This window comes from Sciurus carolinensis, chromosome 5, assembly GCF_902686445.1.
Source record: "Sciurus carolinensis chromosome 5, mSciCar1.2, whole genome shotgun sequence".
NCBI classification, from domain to species: domain Eukaryota; kingdom Metazoa; phylum Chordata; class Mammalia; order Rodentia; family Sciuridae; genus Sciurus; species Sciurus carolinensis.
The window spans coordinates 89,766,517-89,780,840 of NC_062217.1; the positions used below are offsets into that span (position 1 = coordinate 89,766,517).

At 35.1% G+C, this 14,324-nt stretch overlaps 1 protein-coding gene across 9 annotated transcripts in view; it reads left to right on the forward strand.

Annotated features, from left to right (window-relative positions):
• Nucleotides 1-14,324, forward strand: part of Ankrd26 (ankyrin repeat domain containing 26) — a 120,366-nt gene that overhangs the window by 87,531 nt on the left and 18,511 nt on the right. For 8 of the 9 annotated variants that reach the window (XM_047552213.1, XM_047552212.1, XM_047552206.1 and 5 more), the window contains 4 exons: nucleotides 7,629-7,699; nucleotides 8,098-8,191; nucleotides 11,612-11,724; nucleotides 13,755-13,884. In XM_047552213.1, coding sequence (XP_047408169.1) covers nucleotides 7,629-7,699; nucleotides 8,098-8,191; nucleotides 11,612-11,724; nucleotides 13,755-13,884 — 408 coding nt within the window. Of the gene's footprint in view, nucleotides 1-7,628; nucleotides 7,700-8,097; nucleotides 8,192-9,056; nucleotides 9,106-11,611; nucleotides 11,725-13,754; nucleotides 13,885-14,324 lie in introns of those variants that run through there. The other variant, XM_047552214.1, reaches the window with a different exon arrangement.

A 14,324-nucleotide genomic window follows, 5' to 3' on the forward strand; every position in this document is an offset into this window, starting at 1 on the left:
GGACATTTCACATAAATAGAGTCATGCATATTTAACCTTTTTTTTTTTTTTTTTGGTACCAGGGATTGAACTCAGGGGCACTAAACCACTGAGCCACATCCCCAGCCCATTTTTTGTAGAGACAGGATCTCACTGAGTCACTTAGGGCCTTGCTAAGTTGCTGAGGCTATCTTTGAACTCACGATCCTCCTGCCTCAGCCTCCTGAGCCACTGGGAATTGCAGTGTCCACCCAGCCAAATCCTTTTTGACTTGCTTCTTTCATTTAGTGTAATGTCAGTGTCCATCTCTGTTGCAGCAAGTGTCAGTACTTAATTTCTTTCTATTGTCAAGTAATATTGTATTATATGGCTATGCCACTGTTTTACTCATCAGTTGATCAAATTTAGGTTGCTTCCACATTTTGGCTATTGCTAATAATGCTGCAATTAACATTTATTTAGAAGTTATTATTATGTGGACATGTTTTTATTTCCCTGCCATTGAATTGTATCCTCTGTGCTAACAGGGCTGATTTCACCTCTCTCTGCCTTACTTATGCTGTCCTTTCTGCCTTTTCAGCTTTTATACATTTGGCGTCATTTATTCAGAACTGGCTCACAGTTTGCTCTTTTTCATGATGCTTTCTCTCACTGTTCTCTGATTGACCTTACTCTTTTCAGTACTTACCTCTGTAGAACAATTTAGCCCTAAATTTTACATTGGTATTAAGTTTTGGAAGAGAATAAAATCATCTCTAAGTATACATTTACCCAAGTGGGGAATAGTGTGTGATATGCACGTCACCTTGAAGAAACTGAAAATATTTTTGCTTTTACAGTCATTATGATTAAATTAAGTACATTATACCATGCCAGTAACATCTTCTTTGAGACTTTGGCATAGTAAGACTTTTATTCTACCCACAGTTTAAGTAATTAAATGTAAAGTTTAAAGCACCTAATCTAACAAGAGAATTGTTCTGTCAAATGCTCATATTTTTCTCACTATGAAAAAAAAAAAAAAAAACAAAACACACAACTAGATTTGACTTACTTTATTATATAGCCAAGACAGGACTTTATAGATTTCTAGTACTTTACTAATCAAAAAGCTCAGGCTACAGCTTTTCTGATATGCCATACTGTTATCAGAGTTCTAGGCCCAGGCCTGACATCAGGGATTTCAACAAACCAGCAGTAAATAGAATTATCAGTGGGGTGTCTTCATTCCATGTGTAGAAATTTCAGCTACTCATGAGATCATCTCCATTTGCTTCACAGGATATTTATCTCTCAGGCCTATGATCCTGGAAGGGGCACACTCCATTTGCTTTACAGGTTGTTTATATAATCAGACTGATGATCCTAGAACTTAAGGCAAACTGAAGAAAAGAATAACTTCAAAATAAGGCAGTTCCAAGAGAGACAAAATGGTGTCATTTAGGTTATAATTGAATCCTCCTTCAATTCCCCAGAAAATCCCCATTTCATTTCAAAGGAAATGGGCAATCATTTCTTCTATAAGTAATTCTGGCTGACAGGGCTGGATGTAGGGATCTTGAAATGAAAGACTAATAGCGTGAGGTAGCCAGGTTTAAAGCTGATATTGTTTGGAGGTTCACATTAGGGTCATCTAACTGAATACCTGATATTAACCTACCCTCCTCTTAGCCAATGTCCTCCTTTTTGGTCCAGCAAAGTTAGGACCTGGTATGGTACATACTTGCTGTCCAAGTTTAAACTTTCAGTTTGCTTTAGCAAATCATAAGTGGCTGCTTCTGCCAGGAGACAAGAGGACCATCCCTTGACTGTGTATCTAATTGTTTTGAAAAGTAAGCTTCAAGTTGGAGAACTTCTCCCAGTAATTGATAAGAACTCCCAGACCAATTTCCTGCCTTTTGTATATACAACTTAAATGACTTTTCTAGGTTAGGTAGTTCCAAAGCAGGGGGACTTTTAGCATTTTGAAAGCATTTTGACATTCTGTTGTACAGATCAAGGATTCAAGATCTGTTCAAATTACAGCTTCATATAGAGGGTTTGCTTAGTCCCCAAATTAGGTATCCATATTCTGCAATAGCCTGTATCTCTGGGAATTCTCATAACTGATTATCCATTAGGTTTCATGGACCTTACTATAATTGGAACCCTAGGTAAACAACTCATTGCAAATCTGCACTTTAGAGGGAAATACCTCAGCAAGGTGGTTTAAAATCTGGACATTTTCTAAGCCAAGCTGAAAAGTCAGACTGGTGATTATCAAGTCATCTACATATAGTAGTAGTGTTCCCTGGTTTAGTTGTAACATTCTTAAATTCTTAGCCAATATATCTCCAAAGATCCAGGGGGTACATGTTTCAATCCTGGAGGAACCACTGCCCAGCGGTATTGGGGGGTGACTTTTGACGGGGGTTCTATCCATTCAAAAGCAAAAATTGATTCTCTTCACAGAGCAATGAAAAAGAAAACATTTTTAAAATCGAAGACAGTAAATCATTTGTACTTTGCTGGGAAGGCATCTAGAAAAGGGTATAAGTATTAGACACTGTTGGGTGAATGTCTTGGATGTTTTCACTAATGCCTGCAAATCCTGAACAAAGCAGTATTCCTCAGATCAAGATTTCTTTACCAGCGGTACAAAAGTATTATAAGTGACTGGCAAGACTGATCACACCATACTTCAAAAACTTTTAGAGTACAGATTAACTAACTTCTTCAGGTTTCTCCTGTCACAGTACTTATTGTTTTAAGCCAGGAGTTGGTACACCTCCTTTTAGGAGGATCTTAATGGGCAAGGTGTTTTTAGCTCTGCCTGATGTCCCATCAGCCCATACTTCTTGAATAACGTGTTGGTAGAATTCTGAGGATATTGACTCTCAGATAGCTTCTCTTGGATCAACATCAGCTAGAGGTAAAGTGCCTACTCAGGTAGAATTTGCACTTGCATTTGCTATTTTTCCCAGGGAAGGGGTTACGTTTGCAGAGCAAATCCTTGCCTAGGAATGAAACTGAGCATTAAAGAAAGCTATGATTTAAGTGTAGGTCTTCTAAGCTGCATTCCAGAGACTGCAAGAAAACCTGTTCTTGGAGTGTACCTGGTACTCCTATAATAGGCACACAGTTCTAATGTCTTTGTCAAGAGATCTGTAAAACTGAAAGAGTAGAACCCATGTCAATTAGGAAGGTTAAGGGTTTGTTCCTACTGCCATTTGTACCTGAGACTTCTGTGGAGAGATAATGGTTGAATCTAATCATTATCTGGAGAACTCCTAGGGTACCCCAGTCCTCAGTAAAGTCACCAAGTGATGTTTTAGCTCTTTATTGAGCTGATTCTTTTTATTTAAGAATTTGGGGCTGGGTGTGGTGGCACACATCTGTAATCCCAGCAACTTGGGAGACCGAGACAAGAAGATTCCTAGTTCGAGACCAGCCTCAGCAACTTAGTGAGACCCTAAGGCACTTAGCAAGAACCTGTCTAAAAATAAAAAATAAAAAGGGTTGGGGATATGGCTCAGTGGTTAAAGTACCCCTGGATTCAATCCCGGTACCAAAAAATAATGAGTTTGGGGCAGTGTTTCTTCCAATGCTGATTTTCTTTACACCATATACATTGTCTTTTTCTAAGATCCTTTTTCTTTTTCAGGTTGAGCCCCCAGTATTAGGTTTCCAGCTTTGAGTGAAGATGATGTCTTGCTTAGCCCTTCAAATTTCTTGGTCATTGAAAACAGTTGAGAAGGGTTTATGCCCATGGCTCCTTTAAAGTTTGCACCTGCTCTCAGGAGCATTTGTTTAATATAGGTCATATTGAAAATTCATACTTTCTCAGGGACCTCTGTGTCTAAGTCAGTATAGGTCTATAAGTCTGATATCTTCTTTCTAGCCTGGCTAAAGAGGCCTCAGAGGCCCCTGATTCAGCTGTCATATTTTATTTAAGCTCTTTGTCATGGCTACTCACTCTCTGAGCCTTCCCAAGATACACTTAATGATAGTGGTGCAGTCAGGCCCTGTTGTTTTTGTTGTTGTTGTTGTTGTTGTTGTTTGTAGTCCACTTCAGTTCTGTAGTAGGTATTGCATCTACCAGATTCCAAGTATTTGGGGGATAGCCTGGTAAAGATCTCACTCGTTATTAGCCTTATTTAAGACAGGGCACCTCTCATCAGTAGTTAAAATTATGTTAAACAGAGCTTGTATAGCAGCCCAAGTGGGATAGTGGGTGGCAAAAATACTAAAAAAGAGTTTCATTGCTGGGCACAGTGGAACATGCCTATAATCCCTCCTGCTCTGGAGGCTGAGGCAGGAGGATCTTGAATTCAAAGCCAGCCTCAGCAGTTTATCAAGGCCCTAAGCAACTTAGCAAGACTCTATCCAAAAATAAAAAAAGGGAAGGGGATGTGGTTCAGTAGTTAAACACCACTGGGTTCAATCCCTGGTGCAAAAAAAAAAAAAAAAAAAAAGTGTAATCATCTTCTGAAGATCATTGTGATAAGGAGGGTTAGCGTTCTTCCAGTTTAGAAGATCAAAAGTAGAAAATGCAGTGTGTAACCGGGAATAGCCAGTTGACTGATCTTGAACATTTAACTCTACTACAAGATACTGTCTTAATGGGAATGGCCATGCCCCATTGGGATGGATGCCCTGGCCAAACTGGGTGCCCTGATGGGTCTTAAATGAGGAGTCTGTTTGAGACTCACTGTCATATCCAGGTAGGTGTGCTTTCTCCAACATCCCAGTAGTTCCATCCACTGGAGGGAGAGTTCATTGAGGTATAGCCCTGTCTTTCCCTTCATTATTACTCTTCCCCTTCAATATCTAGGTTTGTTTTGGTGCCTTAGATCTTTGCACTATGAGTTTAGTTCCTTGAGAAGTCTTAGTCATGTAAAAGCATAAGAGTGAACATGTATTTTTGATCATTTTCCTCATCTTTGGCAAAACAATTCTAGCTGTAAAGTAGTACGGTAGGTCAATAACCCACTTCAGAGACCATCTTTTTTCTGTATCCAACACACATGTTACTGTTAAAGCAGTACGTGATCGTTTTCTTGGACATAGGTTCACAGCTATAGGCAAACAACCAGCTAAGATTCTAGGGGGCTTTCAGCCACTATCAACTTAGTATTTCCCATAGTTATAAATTATAACAAATTATCTCCCAAATTCCTGATTACTTTATGTCTTTATCTTCTCTTTTCACTATCCAGTACCCTAATTCTAAAAATTTTAAATTTTCCCTGTTAAAACAAATGACTTAAGCCTCAAATAGCCAAAAAAGAACCCAAACAAAAAAGAAATTAAAAAGCAAGGACCAATATGTACTGTTGTAAAGAACTAAATGGGTCTCAATTTAAGGACCATTGAATTCAAAAGAAAGTTCATTTTTCTTCTTCACCAAATAATATTAAAAAGTAGCCAGAGCTAGCCCAAAGTGGAAGAAAAAAAAAAAAAATCCCCTGAAACAAAGGTAGTAGTGTCAGCAGCTGCCTAAGATTACCCTTTATTTACCCCTGACTGGATCAGCTAGCTTCAAGTGGTATTACTACATATCTAAAGATATCTAAAGATAAGAGATATCCCCCAAAATCACATGTGTGAGACAATGCAAGCATGTTCAGAGGTAAAATTATTAGATTATGAGAACTTTAACCTAATCAGTGGATTAATCCACCAATGTGGATTAACTGATAGGCAAGTAGGTATAACTTGAAGAAATAGGTCACCAGGAATAGAGGGTATGGTTTATATTTTGTCCCTGGTACGTAGAACTCTGAACTAACTAACTCTCTCTCTCTCTCTCTCTCTCTCTCTCTCTCTCTCTCTCTCTCTCTCTCTCTCTCACTTTCTCTCCCCCTCCTTCCTTCTTGCTTGCCATGTCCTGAGCTGCTTTCCTTAGCCATGCCCTTCTGCCTTGATATTCTGTTTCAACTTGGGACCAGAGCTATGGAGTCAACCAACCGTGAACCAAACCTCTGAAACTATAAATTAAACCTTTAATTTATAGTTAATTAAACCTTTCTCCCTCTAAATTGCTCTGATCAAGTATTTTGGTCACAATTACACAAAGCTGGTTAAAACAAGTGACTGATGCCCAGAGGGGCTGCTTTGGCTCACCAGTGCTATTACCAGGGTCCTAGACCACAAAGGTCTGATGCCAGGGACTCCCAACAAACCAGATCCAACCCCAAAAATAACATACAGAAAAGGTAATAACAAAAAGCAGGGGGAAAAAATGTCTTTAATCAATATGACAGTATTAAGAAGGCAAGGTGAGAATCCAGCATTTTAGCTATGTCTTCAGAGTGCTAACAGGAGCTTCTAAGTTTACATATAGGAAGAATTGGGGCAGGGGGCAAGAGGTATGCATAATTTAGAAGTCTTAATCAAACTGTGATATGGCTAATCATTTTCCCAGTTCTGAGTCTGCAAGGTGGCTCTAAAGACGTCCTTATCCCTTGAGGGGGCAGTTTCTACTTGCTGCTTAGGCTGACACTTGATTAGCCTGCCACTGATGGTCACACCAGTTACATACTGCTTAATCCAGGAGGTGCTATTTGCATTGTACTGCAGGATTATAGCCCACTGAGTAGTATTGAGAAAAAGAGCTATAAATTATGTGAAGTGGAAAACAGTACCATTGGCTAGAGGAACTGGTGAAGGTTTTATGAAATGCTGGGGATGTCTTCTGGGCCTCATGTTTCCCCACTTACTACCACTTTCAGTGGTATGAAGAATGACTCAGGGCAACTTGTATAGAAGACCTCTTCCATTGGCATGCCACTTACCAACAATATCAAATTTTATTAGTATACAAAATATACTAATAATACTAATTGCAAATACTATATATAGCTCAGTATGTGCTACATACTCTTCTAAGTACTTTATGTCTATTCGCTTATTTAATTGTCCCAACAGTCCAGTAAGTAAATAGTATTATTATTTGCCACTTGATAGATGAAGAAACTTGAGACGCAAAAAGTTAATTTACTCAAGATCACACAGCTAGTAACTGGCCAGCTAGGAGTCAAACGTAGGCATTCTGACTTCTGTGTAGATACAGCCTCTCAAAGTATTCTGTGAAACATCTAGTTGTCACCTAAAGCATCATATTAATTTTTGTCATTATTGGCATAACTATAGTTTTATATATATGTATATACACATGTATATATGTGTGTGTATTTATACATATATGTGTATATATATTTTCCCCAAATTATAGTTGAGCAGGTGGTGCTTGGAACACAAAAATATGAATGCATACCATAAGGAATTTCCTCTTTCTGCATTTTTTCAGTTTTGTCATTTTAAAAGCAAAAGACCTAGGGATATAAATAGTTCAGTGTCAGAGTACTTGCCTGATATTGGATGAAGCCCTGGATTCAATATTCAGCACCACAAAAAACAACAAAAGCAAGAGTAATGTGTTTCAGCCTTAGAGTAAGGATCTATAAACTTTTCTAAAAAGGGTCAGATATTTAAGTCTTTTATGGGCCATGAGATTCCCTATTGTAATAACTCAGCTAACTCTGCTTTTATAGCACTAAAATAGATACAGTATGCAAATTAAGGGATATAGCAAAAAAAAAAAAAAAAACAGGTGATGGACAAATTTATACTTGATTATTGGTATCAATTTTTTTTCTTTGTTTTAGTTACAAGAAGCAGAGGATCGACACACAGAGGCTACACAATGTGTTGTGAAGATGCAAGATCACCTACAAAAGTATAATTTAAGCAGCATACAAATAACTTTAATTATAATTAAAATAAGCAGTGTAGCGTGAGAATTATATCATTTACCGTAACAAATCTGTGTGAAGTGGGGGGGATTTCAGATTTAAGTTACTTAAAATGTGTATTTTAGGGCTGAGGTTGTAGCTCGTTAATACAGCTCATACTTCACATGTATGAAGTCCTTGGTAGATCCCCAGTACTACCAAAAGAAAAGTACATGATTTTTATACATTATCCACTGAGCTCAGCTAGAAAAATGACAGTTACCAAATTAATCTGCTTTTCAGATTTTTAAGACTTTAGGTACTCTTTCAGATGTTTGTACAAAAATTATGTAGTATTTTAAAAATTGTTCTAAGAATAATTATTTTAAAATACACATTTTAGGCTTGAAATTGAAAATTCTAAGTTAAAAGTTACAATAAAAAAACAAACAGGAAAAATTGAACAGCTTCAGAAAAACCTGCTAAGTGCAAATTTGGTAAGTCAATCTCCTATTAATTTATGTCATACTGAAAAGGAATTTTTTTTCATTTCTGTAGTAGCATATGGGAGTATTTTAGACAGTATGAAAAGTCTTACTGATAAAAATATTTGTGGTATTCATATTGATAGTACTTGCTACTAGTATTGTTAAGTCCTCCTTGTAGAAGTTGACTGAATGCATAAAATTATTTTGATAGTAAGATTTACAAAAAAAGACTGTGATAGTTTAAAACCAGTGTTTACACATTTCACTTATTGTTTATCCATTCAGCCATTGATGGACATGTGAGTTGTAATGCTTCTCTGGGCATTGGTATACAAGTATTTGAATCCCTGGTAGTATTTTAGAACAACTTTTTATTCAGTAAGTTTAAGTAATTATTTGATTTAGAATTCTGAATTTCTCTCATAATTTAAACCTTTCAGTGAGGTTTTAGAATGAATTACTTATACTTTGTATTCCTCATCAAGAATGAATTATACACTGGGCTGGGGATATAACTCAGTTGGTAGAGTGCTTGCCTTGCGAAGCACAAGGCCCTGGGTTCAATCCCCAGCACTGCAAAAAAAAAAAAAAAAAAAAAAAGAGAGAGAGGGAGAGAGAGATGCCACTGAAGAAATTGACCTGGCTGCTTGCTTTAATAGGAACTTACAGAGTAATATAGCACTCCTAGAATCACAGGTTCAGAAATAATTTTTTCCCTTCACCTTTGTTCATTAGTCTTTCAAAGACCTACAGTTCAGACTCAGAAAAGACTGATGATACCATCAGGATGCCATTTTATTGATGTATAATAAAAACATATAACTCTTTACCAAGCAAAATAGAATTCTCCTATTATTCATGTTTTCCTATGTAGGTATTATGATCACAAGATTGCATTGTGAACACCAAACTGGAGCAATGAGGTAGTTGTTTCCACTAACTGGTTTCTTTTTCTTTTAAATATTTTTTTAGCTTTTGATAGACCTTTATTTAATTTTATGTGATGCTGAGAATCAAACTCAGTGCCTCACACATGCTAGGCAAGCACTTTACCCTTGAGCCACAACCCAAGTCTGTAACTGGTTCCTTTAAGTCACAGCAGCTAGAGTCAAGTAATTCCTTTATGTAGATACATTTGTCAGGGGAACAAGAACACTTATGTTGACTGGTCTTTCTAATAAAATAAATCAAAAAGATTTTTTTCTAGATTTCACATAAATTTTCTCCCATTTTATTGGCATACTTTTTATGCATATCACAAGATCATATGTTGATTAGGAGTCTTCTGTGAATGAAAGTGTCAGGAGATATCCTGACAGAAATGTCATAAGGTATAAAAAAATTGATAAATTTTTAATAGTACCCAAAAGCTATTGAACTTATTAAAAAATAATGAGGGATCTTCTAAAGATTCCCAAAGAAACGATTCAGGGATATGACGTAGAGTAATTAGCCACTTTGAAGTCTACTTTTACTAAATCAAAAATTTTTTTAAACTTTGATTTAATCAAAAAATTCCATGAGAAATGGCTTTTAGCTAACTGTTAGTAACCCCCAACTTTCTGCAAAAAGTTCTCTTATCATGGGTCTCTATGCCAGTTTACATGGGTTGAGACATTTGATATATACAGTTTTGAGGTAAAGAAGTCTGGACTGGAAAGAATAGAGAGTTAAAGCTGACTTAAGCCTTCACACAATATAGTTGAGTGTACCTCTGAAAGGAAATTCAGAACAAGACTTCTATAATGTTATGTCTTTATAGGAAATTATTCAAAAGAAAACAAAGCAAACAGCTAACAAGCTGACCTTCATGGTAATGTTTAGCATTATGAAAGAAAATGGTCAGCATCCTAAGGGTGAGAACCTCCCAGCCACTCTCCAAATTAGAAAACTGCTACTTAAAGTAACATTGTTTCAGTCAGCTTTTTTGTTTCTGTGACTAAAGGACCTGACCAAAACAATCATAGAGTAGGAAAAGTTTATTAGAGAACTCCTGGTTTCAGAGGTCCTAGTCCATAGAAGGCTAACTACATTACTCGGGGCTTGAAATAAGGCAGAACATCATGGCAGGAGAGTGTGGCAGAGGGACCACAGCTCTCATGATGATCAGGAAGCAAACAGAGTCAGTCTCTATCTCCAGATACAAATTATATACCCCATGGCCACGCCCCAATGAACCACTTCCTCCAGCCACAGCCCCCCTACCTCCAGTTACCACTCAGTTAATCCCATCAGGGATTAATTCACTGATTATATTAAGGCTATGGCCTAATCGTTTCTCCTTCAAACCTTCTTGCATCATCTCACATGTGAGCTTTTGGGGAACACCTCACATCCAAACCATTGCAAACATCAATAAGAATCGTAATAAAAATGCATAAGATTTGCTGTCTACAGAAGTTATCCACATCAAGTCATAGCCCGTGAGGTTATTATCTGTGAGACGTTAACTAGAAGGAAAAAGTAAAAGTATAAGTTATCTCAGTAATGAGGTCAGGGCTAGAAATGTGAATTAGGCAGTCTTGAGATTCTTAAATTTCCAAGCTCGAGATTTAATGAACTCTTGAGCATTTAAAAAGACAGACAGAAATGGACAGAATAAAAACATCAAGGACTGCTGTGTTTAGAAGAGAAGTGGGGCCAAAGGAGTGAGAGGGAAGGGTTGTGGTCATGTTAGCATTGCTGCTAAGAAGTAAAGCAGGATAAGTACTTTAAAAAGGTTATTTATGGACCTCAAAATTTTTTTTGGAATTATAGAAAATCAGATTTTAGTGTAAAAGAAGATACTGTGATGGAAAATATATTTTAAAATGAGAACTTGTACTAAAGAATATTAAAATCTAACGTAAGAGGAGAAACAGAAAGCCACAAAAATAAAAAAAAAAGTTATAGTTTTGTAAATCATTTATAAAGACTTAAAGAGAAATAACTAATAGCAAAGGAAAATAAAATTGAAACTCCTGGGGAAATGCTTACAAAGAGTAACGTTTATTTTCTCACCCCAGAGTCCAGGTGAGGATCAAAATGTAATGGGAATCAGATGGGAGTTTTACAAAAATTGTCTTAGTTAAATATGATTTAAATAAACTTGGAATGTCTTGAACTATTGATGAAAATGTTTCTAGGACATGTTTAGAAACTAAATGTAAATATAACCACTCTAAAAAACATTTTTTCATCAATACTTATATGCAAAAACTTCTATTTTTAACAAATTATGGCAATTTAAATTGTAGAAAAGAAAATGATGAAAATGTAGATCATTTTTAACTATTTTAAGAAAGATCATTATATTTTGAAGTCTATCCTTAATGGCATCAGATTTATGAATATCTAAACATATTAATCATTAATTCATGAGAATTAATATTTCTAAGAAAGGAGTCTCTAGATTTTTTAAAAATAATTTTGTTTTAAATTTTTCTGAAGTCTGAAGATGATAAGGAGCAATTAAAGAAACTTACTGAATTAAAACAATCTCTGGAATATGCTTTGGATCAAGAAAAGAAGAAAAATGGCAAATTAGAAAAAGAGCTAACTGGGTAAAATTTTATATTTCACATCTTTTCAGCCAATCATTAATTGATATAACTGTAATTTTACTAAAACCCAAATATAAATTTATTTTATATCTGCATTTTTCTAATTAAACAAATTAGTTAACATTTTCTTTAGAAACTCACAGCACAATCTGAAACTTTTCAAATCCCCCAAAACACATTTACTCTAGTGGTTTTGAAAACAGCAACAATGCCTTTGGGATTAATCTGAACTGCACTCTTCTTCATCTATCTTGAATTTTTATTTCTGAAGATGTTTTTGCTGTCTTCTTTTGGTAGTGTCTTTGTCTTCAGTATTTACATTTGAATATCTAAAAGCCTATCTTTGTCATTCCTTAACAACTTCAGAAATTATCTTTTTTTTTAGTTATAAAATACATTATGGAGATATACTCCTTTCTCATGAGTTTGTCTCATGTGTACGTGAGATATACATGGTATTAAACTTCTGGGTTTAATACACACACACACACATCCAGTATATAGTTATCCCTTGGTCTGTGCAGGGTTGGTTTCAGAACCCTGCAAATACTTGAATCTCAAATCCCTTATATAAAATGGCATGGTGCAGTTTGTATTATAACCTACTCAAATCTTCCTATATACTTTAAATCATCTCTGGATTACTTAAAATACATAATATAAATGTCACATAAATAATTGTTATACTATATTGTTTAAAGAATATGTCGAGAAAAATGATCTGTATGTGTTCAGTATAGATGCAATTTTTTTCAAGTATTTTTGATCCATATTTGGATGAATACTTGCATATGGAACCTAGAGATGTGGAAGGCTGACCATATATATGTCTCATACATACAAATATGTATGTCTGAGTTAAAAATGAAGAATTAAATCAACAACTGTGTTTCTACCACCAGAGGCAGGGAGTTACTGGGGAGGGACAATGTTTTCCTCTATTTTTAAAGACACTTGTATGGCTGCTTTTTTATTTATTTGCTCAGAAATTGAATTTATTCTTTGATTCTAATCAATATTTTTTTTTCTCAGTAACTATCTGTTTTTATGGTTTTGCATCTCTTGCATTTTGTCAAAGCAAAGCCTAGCAAAAACCTCTTTTTTTTTTTTTTTTTTTTTTTTTTGGTGCCAGGGAATGAACCTAAGGGAGCTTAACCACTGAGTCACATTCCATGCTGTTTTTATATTCTTCGACACAGGGTCTAGCTGAGTTACTTAGGGCCTTGCTAAGTTGCTGAGGCTGACTTTGAACTCATGATCCTCCTGCCTCAGCCTCCTGAGCTGATGAGTTATAGGCATGCACCACACTCTACTACATTTTTTCTTAAAACAGTCTTTCTTTACCCATTATTTCTCTGTTGATTTCTTTTCTTCTAGAGCTCTGCCTGGTGGTTTTTATTGCTGTTGTTGTCTGGTTGGTTGTTTGGTTTTGTTTTTTTCCCTCAACTCAGACTTCAAAGATATTTTTTGTCTTTTCCTATTTTGAATGATTTCTTCAATATTTCATTTTTGTTTTGTTTTGCTTTATTTTGTTGAGATTAAACCCAGGGCCTCCCACATGCTAAGTACAGGCTTATTATTAAGCTATACCCACTGTCTGTCTTAATGTTTTTCATGTGTGCTTTCTTCTTGTAGACCGTGGTCAACAGAGACCAAAGTATATTTTTATATCCCTTTAAAATATGTCCTCTTTACCTTAATTACTGATCTCTGAGTTAAATCTAATATTTACTAATAAGTTAATTTTATGTTAACATATTAAAATGCATATTGATAATTATAAGAATTTGTGTATTAACACTTTATCTACCATTTCATAAAATTTTTCTCCATATTTGTCTAAGATGCTAATTTCATTAGAATGCTTCCAAATAATGTTGGGTTAAAACAGATGAGAGATCATCATAATTTATAGGTTTCTTTCTTTTCTGTGATAAAACTAATATCTAATTAGATAATTATTGTTAATATTTAATAATTATCAAATATTTACTCTTTAAAAACCTTACCCATTCTTTATATTCTTGCAGGTTTAAGAAGCTCTTAAAAATGACAAAAACAAAGTTAAATAAGCATGAAAATGGGGAGTTTAGTTTCCATGAAGATTTAAAAAACAGTTTATTTGAAATGGATATTCCAATTAATATGCTTATACACAAGGTAATTTTAATCAGTTTTGGAACCAGAATCACTTAATTTGGGGAAATATAAATTTTAAATACTTTGCACAGTGAAATAAAGATTTTTTTTAATTTTATAGATGTGATATCAATGAAAAATATATATGATTTTTTCTATTAAAAGAGCATAATGTTGCTTCTGTGATGTTTTAAACCCTAGCTAATGATCTAAAACCAAGCAATAAACTATTATGTGACCCCAAATTATGAGTACCAAATCAATTTATTTTCTTTAATTGAAATTTTTTTTATTAGAGCTTTATGGTTATACATAGCAGTTGGGTTTATCCCAAGAAACTCATCTACACATTTATTGCAATATTATTAACATACCATAAAATCCAGTTATTTGAACTATACAGTTAAAATCTTTTAGCATGTTCATGCAATCATTACCATAATTTTAGAACATTTTTATCA